This window comes from Aricia agestis, chromosome 5, assembly GCF_905147365.1.
Source record: "Aricia agestis chromosome 5, ilAriAges1.1, whole genome shotgun sequence".
Lineage (NCBI taxonomy): Eukaryota > Metazoa > Arthropoda > Insecta > Lepidoptera > Lycaenidae > Aricia > Aricia agestis.
Window position 1 is genome coordinate 6,776,049 of NC_056410.1, and position 24,111 is coordinate 6,800,159.

At 38.5% G+C, this 24,111-nt stretch overlaps 2 protein-coding genes across 6 annotated transcripts in view; one reads left to right on the forward strand and one right to left on the reverse strand.

The window, feature by feature from the left end:
• The first annotated feature begins 4,381 nt into the window (after positions 1 to 4,381).
• LOC121727068 lies at positions 4,382 to 10,549 on the forward strand. Its single transcript, XM_042114744.1, has 5 exons — positions 4,382 to 4,633; positions 4,857 to 5,048; positions 5,703 to 6,008; positions 9,219 to 9,348; positions 10,425 to 10,549. The coding sequence occupies exons 1-5, from the start codon at positions 4,382 to 4,384 to the stop codon at positions 10,508 to 10,510; spliced, it is 966 nt and encodes a 321-aa protein (XP_041970678.1). The 3' UTR covers positions 10,511 to 10,549.
• Positions 10,550 to 10,702: 153 nt separating this feature from the next.
• Positions 10,703 to 24,111, reverse strand: part of LOC121726889 (V-type proton ATPase 116 kDa subunit a1) — a 30,809-nt gene continuing 17,400 nt past the window's right edge. For all 5 annotated transcript variants that reach the window (XM_042114529.1, XM_042114528.1, XM_042114532.1 and 2 more), the window contains 13 exons: positions 20,585 to 20,761; positions 18,946 to 19,158; positions 18,434 to 18,584; positions 18,172 to 18,311; positions 17,564 to 17,800; positions 16,997 to 17,109; positions 16,385 to 16,533; positions 15,489 to 15,625; positions 14,907 to 14,993; positions 13,294 to 13,407; positions 12,567 to 12,693; positions 11,697 to 11,829; positions 10,703 to 11,459 (listed from right to left, as the gene is read on the reverse strand). In XM_042114529.1, coding sequence (XP_041970463.1) covers positions 11,360 to 11,459; positions 11,697 to 11,829; positions 12,567 to 12,693; positions 13,294 to 13,407; positions 14,907 to 14,993; positions 15,489 to 15,625; positions 16,385 to 16,533; positions 16,997 to 17,109; positions 17,564 to 17,800; positions 18,172 to 18,311; positions 18,434 to 18,584; positions 18,946 to 19,158; positions 20,585 to 20,761 — 1,878 coding nt within the window. In that variant the 3' untranslated portion in view covers positions 10,703 to 11,359. The remainder of the gene's footprint in view (positions 11,460 to 11,696; positions 11,830 to 12,566; positions 12,694 to 13,293; positions 13,408 to 14,906; positions 14,994 to 15,488; positions 15,626 to 16,384; positions 16,534 to 16,996; positions 17,110 to 17,563; positions 17,801 to 18,171; positions 18,312 to 18,433; positions 18,585 to 18,945; positions 19,159 to 20,584; positions 20,762 to 24,111) is intronic.

Consider the following 24,111-nt stretch of genomic DNA (forward strand, 5'->3'; position numbering starts at 1 on the left):
AACAGCTGACCATGACAGTTGACACTGACAATATTTTTTTTAAATCGTATAAAACAGGTACAATATGATACTGTAGAGTTTTTTTTAGCAGCACTTTAATCGTTATAGTTTAATGAACATTTAGCAGCACTGGGGAGTAAGAGGTTAATGAACATTATTATAATTTGTATTCTTCATGTACCACAATATGTAATAAACTATTATTATTACAATTCGAAGAAAAAGTACTTAGATAACTGAATATCTACTGTTAAAACCACAGACGTTAAAACAGTAGAGTCGGCAACACTGTTGCCCGCCCGCCTGGACGGAGAGTCTTGGTCTTTCTAGTTCCCGGAGCCCCTTAACCAAGCTGCTGGAAGGTACTTAGCTGTTTTCGTAAGGCACTGGCGTGGTATATATGCGTCGATACCTACATCTTCTTATACTTATACTAGACGTTCCGCGCGGCTTCGCCCGCGTATATTAGATATTTCACAGACAAATAATTAGTCCACAAAAAATAGCCTATGATCCTTTACGTGGTCTACTTCTTATCTGTGCCAAACAATAGAAAAATTGCTGCAGTAGTTCGTGAGATAAGCCCTTTTTAAAAAAAATCCCCCGTTTTTTCCACATTTTCCCCTACTTCTTCGCTCCTATTAGTTTTAGCATGATAAAATATTATAGCGTATAGCCTTAGCTGTTTCGTTTTATTTTGTTGCTCTATTCCCCTAGGTATATTAACTTTATGTTATCAATATAAAAAGTAGCCAGTAGCCGATTCTCAGACCTACTGAATATGCATATAAAATTTGGTAAAAAAACAGAGCCGTTTCGGAGGAGTAGTGTAGGTACAGGTAGACAGGAGAATTTTATCTTTACTAATATTATAAAGCGGAAGAGTTTGTTTGTTTGTTTGAACGCGCTAATCTCAGAAACTACTGATCCGATTCGAAAAATTATTTCAGTGTAAGATAGCTCATTTATCGAGGAAGGCTATAGGCTATATTTTATCACGATAAGACTAATAGGAGCGAAGAACTAGAGGTAAGTGTGGAAAAAACGGTCGGACATTATTTGAAAGGGCTTATTTGAACGCGCTAATCTCAGGAACTACTGGTCCGATTTGAAAAATTATTTCAGTGTTAGATAGCATATTTATCGAAGAAGGCTATACGCTATAATATTTTATCATGCTAAAACTAATAGGAGCGAAGAAGTAGGGGAAAATGTGGAAAAAACGGGGGATTTTTTTTAAAAAGGGCTTATCTCACGAACTACTGCAGCAATTTTTCTATTGTTTGGCACAGATAAGAAGTAGACCACGTAAAGGATCATAGGCTATTTTTTGTGGACTAATTATTTGTCTGTGAAATATCTAATATACGCGGGCGAAGCCGCGCGGAACGTCTAGTATAAGTATAAGAAGATGTAGGTATCGACGCATATATACCACGCCAGTGCCTTACGACTGGCGACTGCTCTCCACAGCAATGTTTTATCTGCCGTAAATGAGATTATCCTTTTAGGACAGTACATGAGCCGTGAGACGCGAAATAGGGTCGCAGTTGTGGTGTCGCGGGCTGATAATGAATTTGCTGAAATATGGCATGAATATACTTAAAAGGAAAGGAAAAACGGAAAGGGCATTGAATACTTTTTATTCCAGAAAAATGTAGAGTTCCTCCTCGATAAACTAGATAATTTTGGCGCAACGGACTTGCGGGCCGCTTGCTTGGTGAAGAAGTACCTTAAAATGACTGTAATTTAAGTAAATCCTGTAACCTGTTGCAAAATGAAAGGTAGTTTTAGTATTTAAAAACGAAGTATTTTCATTTTATCTTAAGAGGATACACCAAGGGCGAGAGAAATTGAAAATAGGTATTTGAAAATGTATTGCTGTCTCACCAATCTCAAGTCTCCCACCGCAGAGCGCGATAGAGACAACACGACAAAAGTTCTAATAAAAGAACAGAAAATCTTCGATTCGTTGTCCGCTGATTCCTTCTCCAAAACTTAACCAATTTAAGTACTTTTTTCATTAAGAATTAAAGCAAGGCGCCTTGAGCTGTGTTCCTATGTTTTATTTTTTTGTATATTCTAGCCAGTTTTGTTTTCTGGGTGTTTGAACAGAGAGAAAAATCTGGCCATTTTTTGGGTTTTTGGATGTTCTTATCTTTTTTAATAAGTACCCTAATTTAAGATGACAAATCGGATGACCGAGCTTTGCTCGGTATGGCAAACCACTGTTTCGTGTTACACATATTTTTAACACAGATGAAAACCAATTTTGGTTACGTTTGACAGCTCGAGATTGTTGCTCTATTCCCCTAGGTATATTAACTTTATGTTATCAATATAAAAAGTAGCCAGTAGCCGATTCTCAGACCTACTGAATATGCATATAAAATTTGGTAAAAAAACAGAGCCGTTTCGGAGGAGTAGTGTAGGTACAGGTAGACAGGAGAATTTTATCTTTACTAATATTATAAAGCGGAAGAGTTTGTTTGTTTGTTTGAACGCGCTAATCTCAGAAACTACTGATCCGATTCGAAAAATTATTTCAGTGTAAGATAGCTCATTTATCGAGGAAGGCTATAGGCTATATTTTATCACGATAAGACTAATAGGAGCGAAGAACTAGAGGTAAGTGTGGAAAAAACGGTCGGACATTATTTGAAAGGGCTTATTTGAACGCGCTAATCTCAGGAACTACTGGTCCGATTTGAAAAATTATTTCAGTGTTAGATAGCATATTTATCGAAGAAGGCTATACGCTATAATATTTTATCATGCTAAAACTAATAGGAGCGAAGAAGTAGGGGAAAATGTGGAAAAAACGGGGGATTTTTTTTAAAAAGGGCTTATCTCACGAACTACTGCAGCAATTTTTCTATTGTTTGGCACAGATAAGAAGTAGACCACGTAAAGGATCATAGGCTATTTTTTGTGGACTAATTATTTGTCTGTGAAATATCTAATATACGCGGGCGAAGCCGCGCGGAACGTCTAGTATAAGTATAAGAAGATGTAGGTATCGACGCATATATACCACGCCAGTGCCTTACGACTGGCGACTGCTCTCCACAGCAATGTTTTATCTGCCGTAAATGAGATTATCCTTTTAGGACAGTACATGAGCCGTGAGACGCGAAATAGGGTCGCAGTTGTGGTGTCGCGGGCTGATAATGAATTTCAATTTCATGCCTATTGCACCCTCTGCACAGTGGCGTTTATTAGATACATCGGGAACTAGAATTCTATGGAGCCTATTTTAACTTTTTTTAAATCTATCGATGGTCCTTGGTAGAAGTTGTATTGGTTCTCATACCATGTTTTTAAGTGACTAAGCTAAGATATTTACTGATAGTATGCGACCACGGCACACTAATAGTCAATACATAGAGTTACAACTTACACGTCTTGTAACTCCTCTGGGCCTGTAGACAAGTAGCAAAGCGCTAACGCTAACGCTACAAAATGTATGCGATTTGACATAAGTCATCGCTTCGCTAGCGAATACTAATGTCAAATCCATTATCCATACATTTTGTAGCGTAGCCTAGCGTTAGCGTTAGGCTGGTGTTGCTGTGCACTTGCGTTGCTGTACTACTGTACCATCGAGGAAATTGATTCTTAGGCAGTTGAGTGTTGACAGACCCACGTCATTTGGTCGGATCATGCCAATTCAATGTTAATTGCATAAAGTTAATATAAGTACTAGGTAATATCATAATATTATCTATGGACGCTTCACACCACGTCAGTCTGGCCCCGTGCTAAGTACCTGAAGGACTTGTGTTACAGGTACCAGACAACGGAAATATATTTAGTACTTTTGTACTATACATATATTTAAGATTTTTATTTGTATCATACACATATTTAATACACATCCAGACCCGGGAACATTGAAAACTTTTTGTTCCGTCGGCGGGATTCGAACACGCGACCCCCGGCTTCAGCTGCCACACACTCAACCAATTGAGCCACAGAGGTCGTTATATTAACTTTATGGTTAATTGCGATCTGTCGGCTGCATTTGACAAAACGCGACCAAATTACGTAGTGTCCCCCATCTGCCTATGAATCAACTTCTCCGATAGTACATTACTACCCTTTAAAAGTTAGCTAGGCCATTAAATATAAAAGTTATTCCATAGGTTTTAATGGGTTCACACCTAAATAAACACTTTACAAACTTCCCGACCTAACAAAATTAGGCTAACTTTGTTAAAAGTTTTTGTAGCAGTTGATTCGTAAAAATCACTAGAACGTTATTTAAAAAACAGAATAACATTATAAAAAATAGCACAAGAAAAAGCTACTCCATAGTGTTTACAGGCTCTATATAAGCTGAGTTAGGATTCACGTCGTTTCTTTCGTCACGGGACTCGCCATGGTCTCCGCGGAACAAACCAAAAAAGATGAAGTTCCAAAATCGAGTGATAAAAAAATTAAGTCAGCAGAAGTTAAACTTAGTAAAATATTAAATAAAATAAACAGTCTCAACTTAAATTGTTCCTTTTTATCTAAAGTAGAATTGCCTAAGAAGAGTAAGTCGCGCCTAAACATTATCAACATTTACGGTTTTGTGCTGATTGCTATTATTTTTGGTTTTGTTTGGTGTATTTTAGGGGGAAAATATTCGGTAAGTAGGTATAGTTTATTATTTAACTACTAATAATTACTGTCACATAGTCTATAAAACATCGGTGGAATGATTTGTACCTAGTTTATAGTAGATTTTAACATGTTAAGCCCTTGCTTGATACGTTAGACAAAATGCTTGACAAGTAGTAGGTACAAAACATTGTTTTAAATCTCTTTAACTTTCTGCTTGTGACACTATTTCTGACTTTTTAAAATTTCAGAGCTGCATCCTAGAAATGCCTCCAAACGCAAAGTCCATGTTTCGAGCGCCCGAAGACTGCTCAATGTGTATGGGAGTGGAGAACATTACGCGACTTTCCGACATCAGTTCTGAAGAGTTTGAGGAATACTACGCGTACACCACTAAACCTGTCATAGTCACTGACGCTACTGAGGACTGGAGAGCTATGAAAGTAAGACCTTCTACAGGGTGTAACAAAACTAAGATGATAATATTTTAGGATGTGTACGTGTTCCTTGTTAAAGAGTTCACTGTGAAAGTAGCAGCGATGAAAGACATTTTTTTTCACTTTGGTATGAGCCAGCGCGCGGCGTTAAGAGTTTCCCCATACAAAGGTGAAAAATTTTTTTGGTCTTTCAGCGCTGCTACTTTCACAGTGAACTCGCTACAAGGAACACATACACACCCTAAAGTATTATCACTTAGTTTTGTTACACCTTGTATAATATTATGATATTTAATGAAAATTAATGTGAAAAAAGTCACGCGCGACGATTAAGACGTTATACGCCTAGTTATGGGTATATTGTCCTTGTCTGATACGGTAAACATTTCCTTGATAGTAGAATAAATATTAATTATAAATATCTTTAGCTCTTGTTAATAAAATTATCCATAATTCCATACTGTATAAAGACGTTTACTTCTAAGCACCTACCTATGTACAATGTTTTGTTCTTGTTTGATACCTGAGATAGTAAGTGGCTTGGCAGCTAAGGCCGAACCAGCCTAAGTATAACTGTTGGTCTCTTTATTTGAAAGCAGGATTCAAATACATACCTACCACTTTGATACACAGATCGAGCTTTAAATTTCATCATTCCAGGAATTCGATTACAAATTCTTCGCGGACTTCTACCGCAACGGTAAAATGGGGAGGAAGACAAACGATTGCTTCTACTTCGCTTACAAGTCGGGGCTGGATTCCTTGGATGCTGTATTCAACATGGATGATCAGCGAGCTAACCTCTCTGGTGACCCGTGGTACGTCGGCTGGAGCACTTGCTACGACGAGGAAACGAGGAAACTCCGGGCTTATTATAAGCGACCGTACTTCTTACCGAAAACAGCGGAGAGCGATATGGTGGATTGGATCTTCATGGGCGGGCCGGGCCAGGGTGCGCACATGCATGTAAGTAGTGGTTTTTACGTTAAGTAACCGCAGAATGCCGCAGAGCAATCAGGTATCTTGATATAAGTGAGCAACAAACAGAATATGTCGCATAAAATCTGCTTCCAAACGCTTGTTGCTTACCTATGATTTGCACTTTAAATTATTGTGAAATAATAGCTGTACCTACCTGCTACAATTTACAATTAACAAAAAAATTGTTAAGTACTACCAAATGATGCAGCAAGGCACGTAGTAAAGGAAAAAAATAATACGTTTCATCATTCATGCGTACCTAGTCACAATGGTAACACTACCATTATGACTAAACTCTAAACATACACATGTTTAGTCACAAATTCACAATAGATCAAGGGTCAGCAACGGTTCACGCGTGATTCTATTTTGTATGGATGTAACAGGAAACGTCTAGTTATTACATCACTACTAAAGACTAGTCTAGGGACTTGACTATGACAAGGATTATATTTCTTCGCTTCATTCTTCGATATATAATTAACCAAACGTAGTACCTTTGTATATCTGCTTGGCAATCGCGTTTTTTTAAAGACTTATGTGGGTAAGTTGAAAAATTACACGCTCGCTCGCTCGGTCACTCGGCGTTCCGGCATGCCTCATTCTTTGTTAACGCGAGGCAACGCGAACACGTATACTTAGTAACCATGCCAAAGCGCAGCTGGTTATTATTATTAAGATGATTGAGTCAGTGTTGTAAGTAACTAAAGTCTGTGTTATTTTATCGTGTAACAAGAAAATACATGTAAGTACCTACTATTAAATACTTAAATAAACTTCCAAGGCCTAGACGAGCCAATTATATTCAATACTAATCGGCTTGTACTACGACCGCAAGTTAATAAACGTACAATGTGCTGGGACTACGAGTCTTTATAATACACAATCTATAATATTATGTATGCTTTATTTGTTCTATAAATGGAATTATAGTACTATATGTTTGCCGGATTGGGGGAAACAACTGCAGGTGATTACTGCAATTATTTAATTAACCGGCATGTACTGCGACTGTGAGTCAATAAGTACAGTGTGTTTAGACCGCGAGTCCTTTTACCCAATCTATATTATTCTATATGCATCGGAATTGATTGCGGATCTCTGACGATGTTTTACCTAAAAATACCTGTAAAAATAGAACTACCTATATTATGTTTGTCCGATTGGGGGAAATAGTTGTAAGTTAATTACTGCAAGTGTTTAATTATATTAAGTTATTTTATAAACCGCCATAATGTCTCTAAACACAATTTATATGTATCGGAATTGACTGCGAGTTTTTGACGATGTATTATCTGTTCTATAAATAGAACTATACGTTGGCTGGTTTGGGGCTTAACAGGGAGTTATTTTATAAACCGCCATAATGTGTGGATTGACTGCGAGCCTCTAAACACAATCCTAATGCATTGACCTCGTGTCTCTGAAAATGTTTTATCTAAAAATAGAAGTATAATATGTTGGCTGGTTTGAGGGGATTAACTGCTAGTTAATTACTATTTAAATTTAAAATATATTGATATTTTTTAAATCAACATAATGTATGGATTGACTACGAGTCTCCGATAATGTTTAAAAATAAAAATTAGCAACTACCGCGCGTTTTTCCGCGCTCTTTGTTCTATGAATAGAATAACATAATAATAATTATTATAATATTAATATTATCTTTGCCGGTTTATAGAGAACAGCTATTTCGAGCTAATAACTAGATTGACTGCGAGTCTCATCAGTTAACAACCAATGCGCGTCCCGCGCGATCATTTTGTTCTAAATATAGAACTACGATTATAATTTACTATGTCTGCCGGTATATAATTTTTATTATTTAATAAATCTTGCGCCAATTTTGGGACTCGGGATACACCGCGAGTGTATAACGAAACTTACTTAATAATATCTACGTAACGAGATAGTTACTACCCTCAATATTTTTCGTAACATATTTTATCGACATATAAGTCGATTATAACGAGCTACCCCAATATTTAATTTGGTCGCTTACTAAAAGTGACAAATATAGGTACGGGACGATCAGGTTTCGAATGAACCCGAAGCTTTCCTGAGTACCGGCACCGATAGAACCGGTCCAGATCCGGATAGATCCAGGGCTCCTACTGACGTTAGGTGAACCCTCTTTGGATTCGCCAGATTATTGTTTTAAATGATCCTAAAAACGATTAAGATAACCTACTGCTTATAAACATTCCTGATAATAAGTGTTGTAGATCGATTCCATTTCGATCGATTATTATCATTAAAGATTTCACCTGACAAAGTCTCGATATTATCAGACTTATCAACAGTATCTGGCTTATCTCGATATAAATTATTATCAAACTTATCAGATAATACAAAATAAAATTATGAAAAAAAAAGAAAACATAGGGACATGCTAATAGTGGCCATACATATTCAGGAAAAAAATCATAACTCTAGCGGCATTATCCAGGGAGGAAACAGGGGACAACGTTTGTATGGAAACACTAGTCGACAGGCAAGACTAGCGACTCCAATATTTTCGATATTTTCCTTAGCCATAATTTTATCGACGAACAAGGTTTCGCTGAATCAGTTATATTATAATATGTATAATCACCATGATCCCAATGTGTTATCATTTGAATCACAAACCATAGAGGTTTCTTACGTTTCGTTTCTACTGACTATTATTATTATTAAATTCTTTCTCGAATATAATGATTACTATTCATAATGAATATTGTCTTTCGTAAAAAAAAAATCTTTCTTTCGTTACTCTGAAAATCTACGTTTGGTTATATATCGAAGAATGAAGCGAAGAAATATACTAAATGATCAAACGAACTTACCAAGTGAAGTTCTATCATTATTATATGAGTCGCTTCATTCGAAGATATAATCTCCCTCCCACCCAGTCTGCACGAAACTATGTTTGCTGCAGTACCCAAAGAAAGAAAGAAAGATTTTTGCATTACTTCTCTCTAAACATAATGAGACATGCCGGAACGCCGAGTGACCGAGCGAGCGAGCGTGTAATTTTTCAACTTGCCCACATAAGTCTTTAAAAGAACGCGATTGCCAAGCAGATATACAAAGGTACTACGTTTGGTTAATTATATATCTTCGAATAAAGCGACTCATATAATAATGATCGAACTTCACTTGGTAAGTTCGTTTGATCATTTATTATTAGTTCATCATCATCACCACCAGGTGGACAGCGTGCGGCACATGTCGTGGCAGGCGCAGGTGCGCGGGCGCAAGCGCTGGGAGCTGGCGCCGCCGCCGGAGTGTCTGTACACCTGCGCCTGGATCACCTTCACCGTGGAACCCGGCGAGATCCGTGAGTTGTAAAGGCTGCGCAAAACTTCAAGATGCATTTAATAGTAGATATCCATACGAATATGAATGCGAAAGTGTGTCTGTCTGTCTATTACCTCTTCACGCCTAAACCGCTGAACCGATTTTGCTAAAAGGAGAATGTCCAAAAATATATGGTGTCCCGTACCATTTTGCGTCAAAACGAAACTTGGTTTCTTAAAGTCTATGATTATCACTTTAGCTCCTATAAAAAAATATTTGTAAACAAAACCGGGGTTTCAGAGTAATTTGATAAAATCGAAAATAACCTCAAAATCTTCAAAGCACCTATTTTATTGACGGGTCATACCGGAGCGAACGTTATTGCTCTAAAAACAGAGTAAGGCGCATATATTAGTGACAAATCATAACCGAAACGTGTGTATTTATTATTATTGAATACATTCTCATAAGTCATAAGCAATTTAGGTAATTTAAGCAAAAATGTAAGTAACATCTTAGTCACAATACTTTTCACAATGGACACATAGCCCAATAGGCAACAGCGGCCATCGAAAGTTATGGTATCCAGGCCGCTGGCCGCTTGGTGGCCAAGTGCGCGTGTGGTCTATGGCGGTTTCATACTAAGGTATCTATCTCGATGGCCATCGCCACCGCCGCTAATGCGCTCAATCGCACACTTGTTATAAAGTATTTATTATTATTTTGTGAAATGAATCAGAAAGAAAATTAAAAGACGTATTCGCAAATGTCACAATGACAGATGTAAAAGAAATGCGTCGGTTAGGGATGCAATCGATAAATCGAAGTCTATGAAAAAAATCGATTTTATGTCTAATAGCAGCACTGAATCGATTAGGTGTAATGGATTAGCTTAATTTTACTGTTATTGATGATCAAAAAAAATTTCTATGGGGAATACGCTTTTGTATGGGTAAACTCGTGATGCTGGGGCGCTTGCCCATACAAAAGTGAAAAAAATGGTCCTTCAGCGCTGCTACTTTCACAGTGAAATCTTTACAAGGAACACACCCTAAAGTATTATCACTTAGTTTTGTTACATCCTGTATATTATAGGTTTATATATTTTGTTTACAGTGGTGGTCGACACCAACCGTTGGTACCACAAGACCACGGTCCTGCCCGGGGACATCAGCATCACTATTGGAGCTGAATATGATTGAAGATTTCATTGTTTACCCCACAGACAGGAATATAATAAACTTTATGTTGTAATAATGATGATCACTTGTTGTTAGAGATTCAACCATTTAAACTTTTTGCAGCCGCAAATGAAAATTAATAATAATAAATCTTATATTTTGTATCTATATGATATATCTAATAATAATATGACGTGAAATGAAACAGCAATATGTGCTAGGGAAATTATTTATTCATACTGAAGCTACATCGGTTACAATTAGCACTTGTTTTTACTAAAATGCAACATCAACTGATCTATAGGTACATTTTTGTGTAGAGAGAGCCTCAAAACTGAATTTACTACAAGCATTAAGTACATTTGAACTTATAAAATGAGTTATAAAAAAAACAAATAAAAAACATCAACATTATTTTGATTTATTAAAATTTAACTACTCTTCTTTAAAGCAAGATGCTTGTGTACTATTTATGCCATTAAAATCATATCGTATCTAATTCACTCTTCATCGCTTTATTCTTTAAAATAAATTATTGATATTAAATGGCAAAGTCCTGCTTTACCTCAGGGAAATTAATCTATTAAAATCTTTTTGTTTACGACAAACTATGCTATATAAGATAAATATATTAAGCAGAGTAGATTATACTTTATTACTTTAAATAGTCCTACAAACGCCTTTCAATCTCTAAACTGAGAATCTGCCACTACATTACATTCGGCATTATTTTTGTGCGGCAGACGAAAAAAGTTAATATTCAAATTTGGAATTCACGACTACAGATAAACATTCAACGATTAAATTATAGATTCAAATCGAACGCTACACGATACTTTTTTACGATTGAAACAGCAATAGTCACACGCATTACTCCTCGCTAGTGCCAGCAGAGTCCAGGATGACTTCAAAGGAGAATGGCTGGAAGAGGTAGCCCTCGCCGGCGTAGAATTTGCTCTGGAACTCGACCCTAAGGAATAATTATATATTAATATTTAATGCTCATATAATATGTAACACTTGTATGGTAGACCAGATTATCGAATATTATGTGGCTTCATATCTGAAGTAAATATTAAAATATATTCTTGTACGGTTTTGTTAATTTAAGGCCTTGGATTTCGCAGGCAGCAGCGTTCCTCTACGCCGTAATTTGCGTATGTTTATCAATCACCTCGTAAAGCGACGTTGATAGGTAAGCGCTTACCAGTGCAGACGCAGGGTGTGCAGGAAAGCGGACAGCCCCTCCATCAGCACCAGAATGGAGACGGAGATGGCCGCCCAGCCCGCGAACACCACGTATAGGAATATACCACCCTGGTAGCCCGCCACCATCAGACCTAGAAACCATATTATACTTTTAGTTAATTAATATCACCAAAACGCACTACATTGTTTATATATAATACCAAAAATAAAGTCATCTTTCCAAAAAAAATCTTGACAGTCCAGAAAAAATTGACGTTTGAGGATAAGTACTACATTTCGCGTATGAATAAATAAATAAACTTTTTATAACAGATTTTCCCCCTCTGATAAAATATTGAAACAGCGAAAATATTGAGAAGCTGGCGAACATCGGATTAGTCCGCGAGAAAAAAATTTACACAGTGGCAAAAAAACTAGTATCAACTACTACTACTTCGACTGAACTAATCCGGTTTTGTTTGAAAATGGACTTTTTAAAGCCTTCTTAACCGGTTTATTTTGATTGAAAATATTAACAGGAATTGACGCAGATGCGCGCGTTCAGCGAAATTGATTAAAAAATGGCGTATTACGTAATTTTGTCGAGTAATGACAAGCCCGCCTGATCACGACTAATATTGACTTGAGTCTTGACATAACACGACTAAAAAACGTCTACCTATGAATTAATTTCACTGAAAGTACAAGTGACTTAATATACGGTACGCGTCTACCGGATCGGAATCGGAGCGTACATAGCGGACGGAATTGTTGGTTTGTATTGATTTCTATGGTACTGCGTGCACTGGAACGTTATTTCTGCAGCTGACAAATGATAAATGACGACGCTCCGTCCGCACCGTACGCGCAGCTATAACGTATACCGCACCTTTCCGCAGCAGCATGTTCCATGCGACCTCAGCGAGTTGCGCATGTGCCAGCGACAGCGCCCACAGCCGCAGGTACGACGCCGTGTGTGATACGCTACCCAGCACGTACTCGATCGTGTGGATGGCCTGTTTCAAATTAAAAAGCATAAACGTCAAAATATTGACATAACAATTTTTTTAATTGTGTTTGAAAAAGTCATCAAAATTGTGATCGTAAGTTAATCAAAGATACCAAAAAGGCTGACCTATTAAACGTTATTTTGCCATAAACATTATACTTACCTTTTATTAATTTTACATGATACACATAAACCTTGATCTTGTCTATAATGTTAGGTACACAGTGTTTGTAATTGACAAAAACCACGGACCATTCGTATCATATACAATAAACGAAACACAATTTGTATATCGAGTATCTTATATCCGCCCAATACATCTACTTCAAATTCGGATCAAACGATTACGTTATCTCGACGATACATTTTGTCTGCTCCTTCTTCGTTTACCACAGCCTTTTCCAAAGTAGGCGATAACGCTTCCTTGTGAGCGCTGAAGGCCTAAAGGGTGGTGTGGGACCCAGAAAAAAATGGGGGGGCGTTGTGTAGAGGCTTTAATTTAAAATTAGGTGAAACAAAGGGGGCGCCAAAAAATTTTTTTGTTCAAAGTTGATGAACGTGATCAGTAGACAAAATAAGTTTGGGAACCCCTGGTTTACCACCTTACCTGGTGTATGAAGACCTCAGAGATTTCCTCATCGTGGTGAGCGGATGCGGGGACAGGGGCGCCGCCTGCCGTGCCGTTCTCAGCAGCACCCTCGATGCTCTGGTGACCAGCCGCCTTTAAAAGATGGATAATATTAAAATACTGTTACGGATACGGACACACAGCGTCAACTAGTGGAACCACTCGGAGAACACAGACAACATAAATCCCCTACTCGATACTACCTCTGGATGGCGTTACGTGTACGATTACATGCACGTATTTTCTAGAAACGTTCAACCCATGTTTACACGAGTCAGGTACATTCTAGAAACGAACTCTCTGGAACAGTCTCGGACTCGCCTCGGCCCATATAAATAGCCGCAGGGAGACGGGCTAGTAAATGAGTTCAGTTTGAGCTATCCTAGTGGTGACTTGGAAGTGAAAAACTAGTGATCAAGAGTGATTCTAGTGGAACCTATTCTAGTGGCTACGACCTAGGACAGTGTGAGTGCTAACACTGTTTTGGACCTAGTGCTTTGTTTTAAACCTAGTGCTAGTGATTAAAGTCATCAAGAGAGTCAGCAGGTCTGTCTCTCCAAATCCTTCGAACCCTAACACCTAACAATACTATAAGGTGTGTAGTACGTTATTAGTTATATATAATATCATGTTATACAGTATACTGTATAATATGATTTGTGGTATGTTCTAGGTTTTAATTCATTAAGTTAGTTAAGTGTTAGTAGTAGTAGTAGTTTAATAGATATGCTACACAACATTTTGTCTACCTATGACGCAACTATTGAACATTCGCTGTCTTTCTCTGTCATATCACTTTTCCACTGTGGCAGAAGAAGATAGGAAGACCTCTATTCTTTCTGTATTTATTAGTAAGACCTCTATTTTTGTATTTATTAGTAAGGGGGTACGTCTATGATGTACGTTACACGATCAGTTTTTCATCAATCTGATCCAAGTGGCGACGCGCGCGCAAGATTTTTTCGTCGCATATATCTACGTATTGATTTAACCGCTGTGACAGAATCATTATTAATCTGATAAATATGAACAATTGAAAAAAGTCGAAGAAATATTTCAATAAAGTAATTTAAGACTTTAAAATACAAAAAAGATAAAAAAAATACACAAACATAGCAAATAAACCAATTTGTTACAAACAAACCGCATACTACACATAAATAAACACAAGTTACTATGTTTAAGTTGTAAAAAATTCCTGACCAGCTCCTACACTATAATCGAATATATAACTATTAGTAGCTATAGTAATTAAAAGAAGATTATTTTATTTTCTAAAAGGTGACAATCTTGATTTCGTCAGAAAGGGTAAAAGACTTACGCGATAGAAAGAGAGCGTACATGTAGGCAAATATAATTGTAGGCACCTAGCACTGCGCGGTCGGAATTTGAACTTTATAGTATCGCAGCAAGAGTTGTTATTTTTTTAAACGGGTTTCACGAGTTGGACTTCTGTTGGTACTACTAATATATATTCTGTGCCATGGGTTAGAGTTTAGACGATAAGTTTTCCGTCAATCTTTACCAGATTGATGGATCAGATTGATGTAAAACTGATCATGTAACCAACGTCTATAAATAACGACACTCACGGCACGCTGCTTCTGCTCCTTCATGATGTAGTAGGGCTTGCCGAACAGCATCACCGGCACGCACAGCAACGCGCAAATCACGAACAGCTGTCGACAAATAACATCATTAGAATTGACTAATTAAATGTAAATCGTAATGTGTGAACAAAGTGTATTCGTGCGGTTCGTTTATGTGAAATTTTCAAATTTCTGACATTTTGCTTTTCAAATCTTTTTTTTTCTTCAAATTATTGGTCTTCTTCTATTAGAAAGTGTGTCGACGATTCTGTGTGCAGTTTTTTTAACATGTCTGATTCGCGTTTATAAATAATTAACCAGACCACTGACCAGTGGTACTCAACTTTTTTATATGGCCACAAACATGTTTGATCTTGATGTCGCGGGCCACAAGCAAACATTTTTAGGGTTAAAAAATAACATTATTCAAAATTAGCGATTTGGAAGTGAAAAAATTTTCAAGACTTTCACGACGACCTGGCTCCACTTTACCGGTGGGCGGAAATTTCAAAATGGTTTAACTTCACGCGGGCCAGTGACAAAGTCTTTGCTGGCCGCAGGTTGAGTATAGCTCGTAAACCGTACCTTCTGCAGGAAGAGTTGTCCGGCGTACATGGTGACGTCACACTGCGGGCGCGTGTTCTCGTCAGTCTTAAACAGCATCATGTTGATGAACGTGATCAGGATAGACGGCGCACAGAAAGCACTGCGCTTCACGTACTCTGCAATACGTTACATAAGAGTTTAGAATCGATCGTAATATTATAGGTGCGAAGGTGTCTGTCTGCCTGTCTGCTACTTCGCTCTAACGGCTGAATCGATTCAGATGAAATTTGGTATAGATACTTTGAGAAACGGGAAAAGACAGGATACTTTTCATTCCTGAAGATGTAAGTTAGCGCGATAGCGATTTTCCGCGTAAAAAAACTGCGGGCATAATCTTATTCCATACAGTCGCCATACTTTATTAAGAACACATTTGTTCGATATTAGGTACCTACAATGTGTTAGTTACAGACTACAGTACTCCCAAATTAATAATGCGCATGGAAATCTTCGCTAATTGTCGTAATCACGAAAACACCCAAATCTATAAAACTTGAATTTTACACCTTGTTCAAAGGAAATAGAAGTAAATATCACATAGCAGGTGGCTGTCCGCTGTCGCTAACTCACCGGGAAGCCATCGCGGCGTTACCATGGTAACGTCCAAGCAACGTCAGGCGCCTCTACGTCGCTGCAAAGCGCTGTTTTTCTTAAAGGAAAGGAAAGGAAATACGACCGTTGCCGAAAAATTACGAAAATTACTATGCGCATTATCACTTTGGGAGCACTGTACTGTACTATACATAACATAAACCTGCCGATTATTCAAATTTTATTCTAATGACTTCATTATTCCTATCACTGGACCTTGCCTAATTCTGCCATTCTCTGCTATTCTGTGCAAAACGCTCGATCGTCTGCCATAGACTACCCACCTGACTCCTGGCTGCCGAAGTTTCCAGGGTTGGGGCCGTACGACGTCCACTTGATGAACATGAGCAGCACCATATAGAAGAACAGCAGCGTCAGGAACAGGATCTGAGGGATGAACTCCATGTAGATGCTGATGCGACGCTTGAAGTACCTGAGAAGGGAAATAGGATAATATACCAATTAGTAATTATAAAGAGTAAAAATTTTTTTAGTGTTTGTCTGTTTGCATCGAATAGACCCCAAAACTACTGGGTAGATTTTTATGAAATTTGGCATAGATATAGACCACGGGTAACGACATAGTATACTTTTTTGCGCTTTGCCACACTCACTATACTTTGAAAATAGAACTTTCTCCTTTTTTTGAGGCGGTTAATAAATTCCGGTTAGTAATGACTAACGACACATGACAGACTCACAGATACAGAACACGGCCGAAACGTCGAGAAAAAAGTATGTAGTAGCATTACTACTAGAATAGGCTATTCACAACTTTACATACTTGATCTGTCAAGTTAATTTGTGGATAGCCTATTCGGAACTTACAAGGAAGTGGTGAAACAGGCACTAAGTCGCGTTAAGTCCCGATTAATAAGTTTTAATTAAAGACTCACAGATGGTTCCATAGCGACATGCAGACACCGAACAGCATGTGGAACACGCCAATGATGATGGAGATCTTCATCTTGTACGCGTTCATGAAGATGATCTTGTTCGCCTCGGCAAGCTGTAAACACACACTTTTAATCTTACGAATTACGTAGGCACGATAAATCGAAGAATTCCTTGAAGAATTGAGAATGCATTGTAAACTTTATACAGAGAAAGGAGGTTAATGAATCGCGATTTATTATTATGTTATATTTTGTAAAAGGATACTCGCATAGGATAGTTTTATTTAAGGGAAAAATATAATTTCCGTGCAACGCGTAGTATTCGAAGATAATCTTAAAATATTATGCCGAACAACAGTCGCTTTTTTGCGTTCTGCGACGTCGCATCGGTGTGCAAGCAGTCTAGGGATCGTTCAAGAACTAATTACGTAATTCATGTATGAAGGGATCGTTCTTATAAAATTGTTGCAATGCGTTACAACTTACAAGGCGAGGAGGGACCAAAATATCTTAAAAAAAGTTGGGTACTAAATACTTGGAACACTAGGAGTGTATCAATCGACGCACCTGCCAAACGGGATCAATTCCAAACGGATACGGCGTCTGCGTGTAGTCATCGGAGTCAGGGTTGAGCTGAAGCAGCTTGTGGTCGCGCAGATCCGAAGCGTTGTAGTTACTGCGCCACGACGACCCGAATATGTTTAGGGATTTGGAGAATATATCGTTGTATATCAGCCCCGTGTACATCGAGAACAGACCCATGAGTAGGATGATGTAGCGCCCGCCGAAAAAGATGTTCCAAATCTGAAAATAATAGTTTTTTTTATTTATGAAGTTTTAAAGTAAGGATAATGTTTCACGTCTATTATAAAAAATAAAAGATAACGACATTATTTAAGACTTAAGAGTTTATCAGGTAATTTAGAGTTGTCAGCGCAATTTAGAGCATGTCAGCGTAACTTAGAGTATGTCAGCGCAATTTAGAGTATGTCAACGTAATTTCGAGTATGTCAGAGTAATTTCAAGTATTTCAGCGTAACTTAAAAGGTTATAACCTAGAGCTGTCAGCGTAATTTAGAGAACGTCAGCGTAATTTAGAGTATGTCAGCGTAACTTAGACTTGTCAGTGTAATTTATAGTTGTCAGTATAATTAAGTTTGTCAGCGTGAACTTACCTCGCTGTCGATCTTCTTGGCCTGGAGCGGCTTCTCCTTGTAGCACATCCAGAAGCCGAAGGCGGCCATGAGCGCGCCGTGACCCAGGTCGCCGAACATCACCGCAAACAGGAACGGGAATGTGATTATTGTGTACGGTGCTATTGTAGAAAAGAATACATTTTTAAAAAGTACTTAGAACTATTCATGTTTAATTAAATAGTAAGAATTAAAGTACAGAACTTTAAATACACCATGATGCTAACAATCCTCTCAAACTAACCTGGATTAACCTCGCGATAGGTGGCGGTACCATACGCGTAGATGAGGTTCTGGAAGGCGGACGTGAACTTGTTGGTGCGGTTGTATGTCGGTGGGTCCTCGAGAGTCTCCATACGGTTGAGGATCGGCGGTACAGAGCTACCGCTGCGCTCCTGCAAGTGAAAAAAACTTTAGTTAAATTGAATATAGCTTATGATCTTGTACTATGAGTGAACTATTTTGTATATTTATTCATAATCAGTGTCTCTACAACAGTTGCAAGTATTCAATGAGTGTATTCGAGGCTTCGTAAGAAAAAGCTTGTCTTGTCTTCCCTGCAGGAAAACCGCGCATGTAAAACTGATAAACTTAGGCATAATATATTGCTACTTATTTATCGAATGACAAGATCCAAGTTTTAATATTTGAAAGAAATCAATACTGACTTTATTCAGTGATCATTTATGCTACAAAGTGTAATAAAATATTAAAAGTTATTGTTAAAATTAATTCTAGCATGTTCCCATATCTCACCGTGCCCTTCCTTAGCGCGAGCTGTATGGTCTCCATATCTAGGGCTGGCACCCAGCACTCCGCGATGAGGCACTTCTGAGTGACGTCCAGGTTAAACAGATTCAGGGTGTGGTAGATGGCCTTGATCTTGCGAACCTTGACGAACCAATTCTTGATGTTCTTGGCCGCGGCCACGAGCACGCGGTGTCTGTGGTCCTGGGTTTGGCCGAGGACCTGGTAAGAGATTGGCCATTTTAAATCTGTAGTCACAATGTATAATATATTGTTTGTCTAGCTTCTAGCTTAGAAAGCCCCTCAAGAAAGCCAAAAATAAGATAGATAAACACTTTATTGCTCACATTAAAATGGGTATACAAACATAGACTTAGGGTGAAGCCAAACGAGCGTAATTTGTGAGTTGTGACTTGTGAGTCGCAGAAAGTAGAAAAATATTTTATACTTTTACAAAATGAGTGGAGTTGTAATTTATAAAGTAAATTAAGGCATTGTGATATCTTCAATCACCATATCTATATTTTCTCAAGCACATTAAATTAATAATAATTATCCTTGTATTATAATTATTTAATGAATGATTGCAATCGTGAAAAAAATTATGGCCGAACTTCAATAATTTAATAATTTAATACAATGCCGTTTACACCCTTACTATAGAAACATTTATACACTTTGTATACAGTGTTTTTTCCTGGTATAATACGTTAGGAAACAAAAAGCAACATCTTTATACACATGTTGATATTCTTTAGCAAGCAGGTTACTCTATCAACAAATCAAAAACATCTTCAACAGTTCAATCCAATAGACGTCACATGCCCAGGTAACGACCAATTCGTGCCAAGGCCTGTAGGTACAACATCGTAAAGTCCGTGTGACAAGTAATTATAGCCGTAATACAGCGATTAGAGATAATACAAGGAGCCGCCGTCAAATATATACGTCTTTACGATTGTGATGACCCAAAACAAACTTGGGGCAATTACCCGAGTCCAAAGTTTCCATTAACGTGGTTTTCAAGGTCTGAATATGGAGTTATTAGCCGTGCAGTGTGATGGTTGTCTTTAGTATAGCAATATTTTCAGGATCAAATCAAAGGAAAAGCTTCATGGGGCAAAACAAAACATGTCAATATGTCGGAAGTGCATATTTCAAAATTCCTTTTGGATTCCATGAGTTGGATGGACATGTAAAAGTCGGTCCTGCCTGATCTCTCGCCAGTCGTGTCGGTCGTCTGTCCGACTAGTTTATGAGAGTAATGGAATAGAGAGTGCTCTTGTATACTGCGCACGCACCCTGGGCACTATAAAACTACTCGTGCGTACCTGGCCTGGTTTCAATGAAAACCGGCCACCGTCACCGAAACAGGTATGGGAACTGGGAGTTAATACCGTGTTGAGGTCCTCGATCCTGGTCATCACGCCCATGGCCATACAGCGTCGCATGACTTTCAGTTCTATTATAATAGCGCCAGTTCCATTTACTGGGAACTGGGAGTCAATACCGTGTTAAGGTCCTCGATCCTGGTCATCATGCCCATGGCCATCTCGCGTCAGGCGGCAGTCAAGAGCCTAATCACTAAGCTGCACACGACTTTCAGTTCTATTGTAATAGCGTACAGTTCCATTTACAGTGCACTTACCGTGTTAAGGTCCTCAATCCTGGTCATCACGCCCATGGCCATCTCGCGGCGGTCGGCGGGCGCCTCGGGGCACGGGTAGAGCGTGGCGCGGAACCCCTCGCATATCTTCTTCACGCGCGTCTTCAGCTGGTCGCCTTGGAAGAAGATGATGAATACCGACTTGTACACCTCGTCCGACTGGAAGAGAGCAATAATTTATTTAGTTCCATACTTATGTCTACCACTACAGGTTATAGATAATGTGATAGTTATTGTGTCTTCTTTACATAAAAAATATATGTATCTTCCTCCCTCTTCCTTTTTTGGAAGTCAGTTAAAAGGACCCTTTTACGAGCAATAAATAAAGGGTTGTTTGTATCACAATAGACATAACGACTACATCATTCATCATTCTGTCTACTCTGTTTGTACTGCCTTGAACATTGAATTGACATAAGCCGATCAAATGACGTAGATCCGTCAACTGCCTAGAAATCAATTTTCTCGATTGTACTTTACTTTTGTTACTTTTGTTTGACTTGTTTCTTGTTACAGATACGGTGGCAACAGAAACAGACATAATAAGGAAGGAGACATAAGTCGCCTCGAAATGATAGGTGCTCGTGATGAGTGGTTTATAATTAGCGATAAGGACGTCGTTGATTACCGACTTTATTATCTACAAGCTGCCTTTGTTTTTTTTTATGAAATAAGGGGGCAAACGAGCAAACGGGTCACTTCATGGAAAGCAACTTCCGTCGCCCATGGACACTCGCAGCATCAGAAGAGCTGCAGGTGCATTGCCGGCCTTTTAAAAGGTAATAGGAGAGGGTAGGGATGGGAAGGGGAGGGAAGGGAATAGGGGAGGGTAGGGAAGGGAATAGGGTAGGGGATTAGGTCTCCGGTAAACTCACTCACTCGGCGAAACACAGCGCAAGCGCTGTTTCACGCCGGTTTTCTGTGAGAACGTGGTATTTCTCCAGTCGAGCCGGCCCATTCGTGCCGAAGCATGGCTCTCCCACGTATGATTTAAAATGTTCATTTATTTCCTAATTTATTATTTTGACAGCCCTAAACGCAAGAGTTGTGATTTTTTTCTGCCTTCTAACCAGCTTTGCCTACCATCACGCAGACAATACAATTTCTATTTTTAAAAAGCGTAAAAATAGAAGTAAAACCCTGTTAATTATCTCATCAAGACAAGTCAGTTCCAGCGTCACGTCGAGCGTCGGGAATCTAAAAACGTCGCATAAACATACGCGAGCAGGGATGCCAACTGTCTGGATAAATATGGACCGCTAACCGGATTGGTCTGGAATCTGGATAAATCAGGGCAGTGTTAGTTTTGTCCAGTCAACATAATCTAGGTACATTAATTTAGTTTGTTTCTCAGATTAATTTATTGGGAATCGTCGAAGATATTTATTTATAGGCTCGCGCGTTATGTCAAATCAAAGTTAGTGATCTTCTAGCTAAGCTTGATATGATACGACAAAATCACGCAAATACAGCATCAGCCTTTAAATCTGTGGTGGATTCTAAGGAGTTTTATTATGTTTTTGAAATATTGTTTTTTCTCTATGACATTTTAGACGTTTACCTTCCGTAGAATTTTTTTTCCTTTGTATTCCGTACAACTGCAATAAAATATTTATTTACAAAACCGTGGATATTTTAATATATTAGTGATTTGATGAATATCCACAACATCTGGCGACCGTGATAGCGTACAAAACGGAAATTGCTGAGTACGAGAAGAAAAACTGTCGTCACAATTTCACTTAGATGGCCAATATTAAGGTAACCGAATTGTCCGAAGACTTCTCTTCTAATGCGACAGATATACAGGCATATTTCCTAACTCAGGAAGAATATTATAAGGACATATGCATCGATCAAGAGAAAGTCTACAGGTTAAGGTCGAAGGTGTGTGAAGAAGATACGGCCGAAGACTTGGACTCCGAACGTGAGGCGGAAATCAGATCGATTCTATAGAAAAAAAATATTTTACAGTATTAGCGTTATCGGCCCGTCCTCAAAGTTAACGGGAACCCGAAATTGGCCAAGCAGCAGTATTCCCAAATCGACAATGATGACACATTGTAATACTTAACGCAATGCATGGAAGTTGGATCAAAAGCCTTCAAGAGCTTCCCACCGTGCGGGTGGTAGGGCGTAAGTACGCGGCGCTTAAGAGGATACACCAGGGGCTAGAGAAATGAAAAAAAAGTACGTGTAATAGCTGTCTCCCTTACCTCGAGCCTATACCGCAGAACGCGATAGAGACAACTGCAGAAAATCAACGATTCGTTGTCCCCTGATTCGTTCTCCAAAACTTAACCGATTTAAGTTCTTTTTTCATTAAAGATTAAAGAAAGGCTTGAGCTGTGTTCCTGTTTTTTTTTTTTTTTGTATAATCTAGCCAAATCTGTTTTCTGGGTGTTTGAACACAGCGGAAAATCTGGGCATTTTTTTGGGTTTTTGAACGTTCATATCTTATTTAAAAATCAAATTATGAAAAAAAATAAAACATAGGGACATCGTATTAGTGGTCATAGATATTCAGGAAAAAAAATATAACTCTACTAGCATTATCCAGGGAGGAAACAGGGGACAACGTTTGTATGGAAAAAAGGGCGGTGTGGACTTCTCTTAAAGTAGAGCAGCTTAAACAACGATTCACTGAAGAAGAGCTGGTCATAGGACGCTATGTCATAAAGAATTGCTGCAGTTCGTTTTGACACTAACTAAGGACATAGTAAAACTGCCCATTGCATCATTGTACGACAAAATAACAACACAATATGTACTAGCTTTAGAGAGCATAAGTGTTTTTCTATTAATTATTATTGTTTTAACTCTTTAATTTGGTGTCCGCTGCCCCGCACTTGCCCTCTTTTATATTGGTTAGAGTAGATATGCTTGTTGCAACTTATACTGAAGTTCAAGTTGCAAGGCGGGGAGTATGTGGTGGATTCTGAGGAGTTTTATTATGTTTTTGAAATATTGTTTTTTCTCTATGACATTTTAGACGTTTACCTTCTGTTGAATTTTTTTCCTATGTATTCCGTACAACTGCAATAACATATTTATTTACAAAATCGTGGATATTTTAATATATTAGTAACTTTGAAACTATCCACAACAAAATCATTATCTTATAGACCAAATAAAAGTATGCGTTTGGTAAAACTACCAGTTTGACGTGGGAGAGCCATGCTTCGGCACGAATGGGCCGACTCGACCGGAGAAATACCACGTTCTCACAGAAAACCGGCGTGAAACAGCGCTTGCGCTGTGTTTCGCTGAGTGAGTGAGTTTACCTGAGGCCCAATTCCCTTCCCTTCCCATCCCTACCCTATTCCCTCTTAAAAGGCCGGCAACGCACCTGCAGCTCTTCTGATGCTGCGAGTGTCCATGGGCGACGGAAGTTGCTTTCTATCAGGTGACACGTTTGCTCGTTTGCCCCCTTATTTCATAAAAAAAAGTTTGGTAACTCTATCGTGGCGCCTACCAAATTCTCGCGTCTGACAGGCGTCAATAATTGC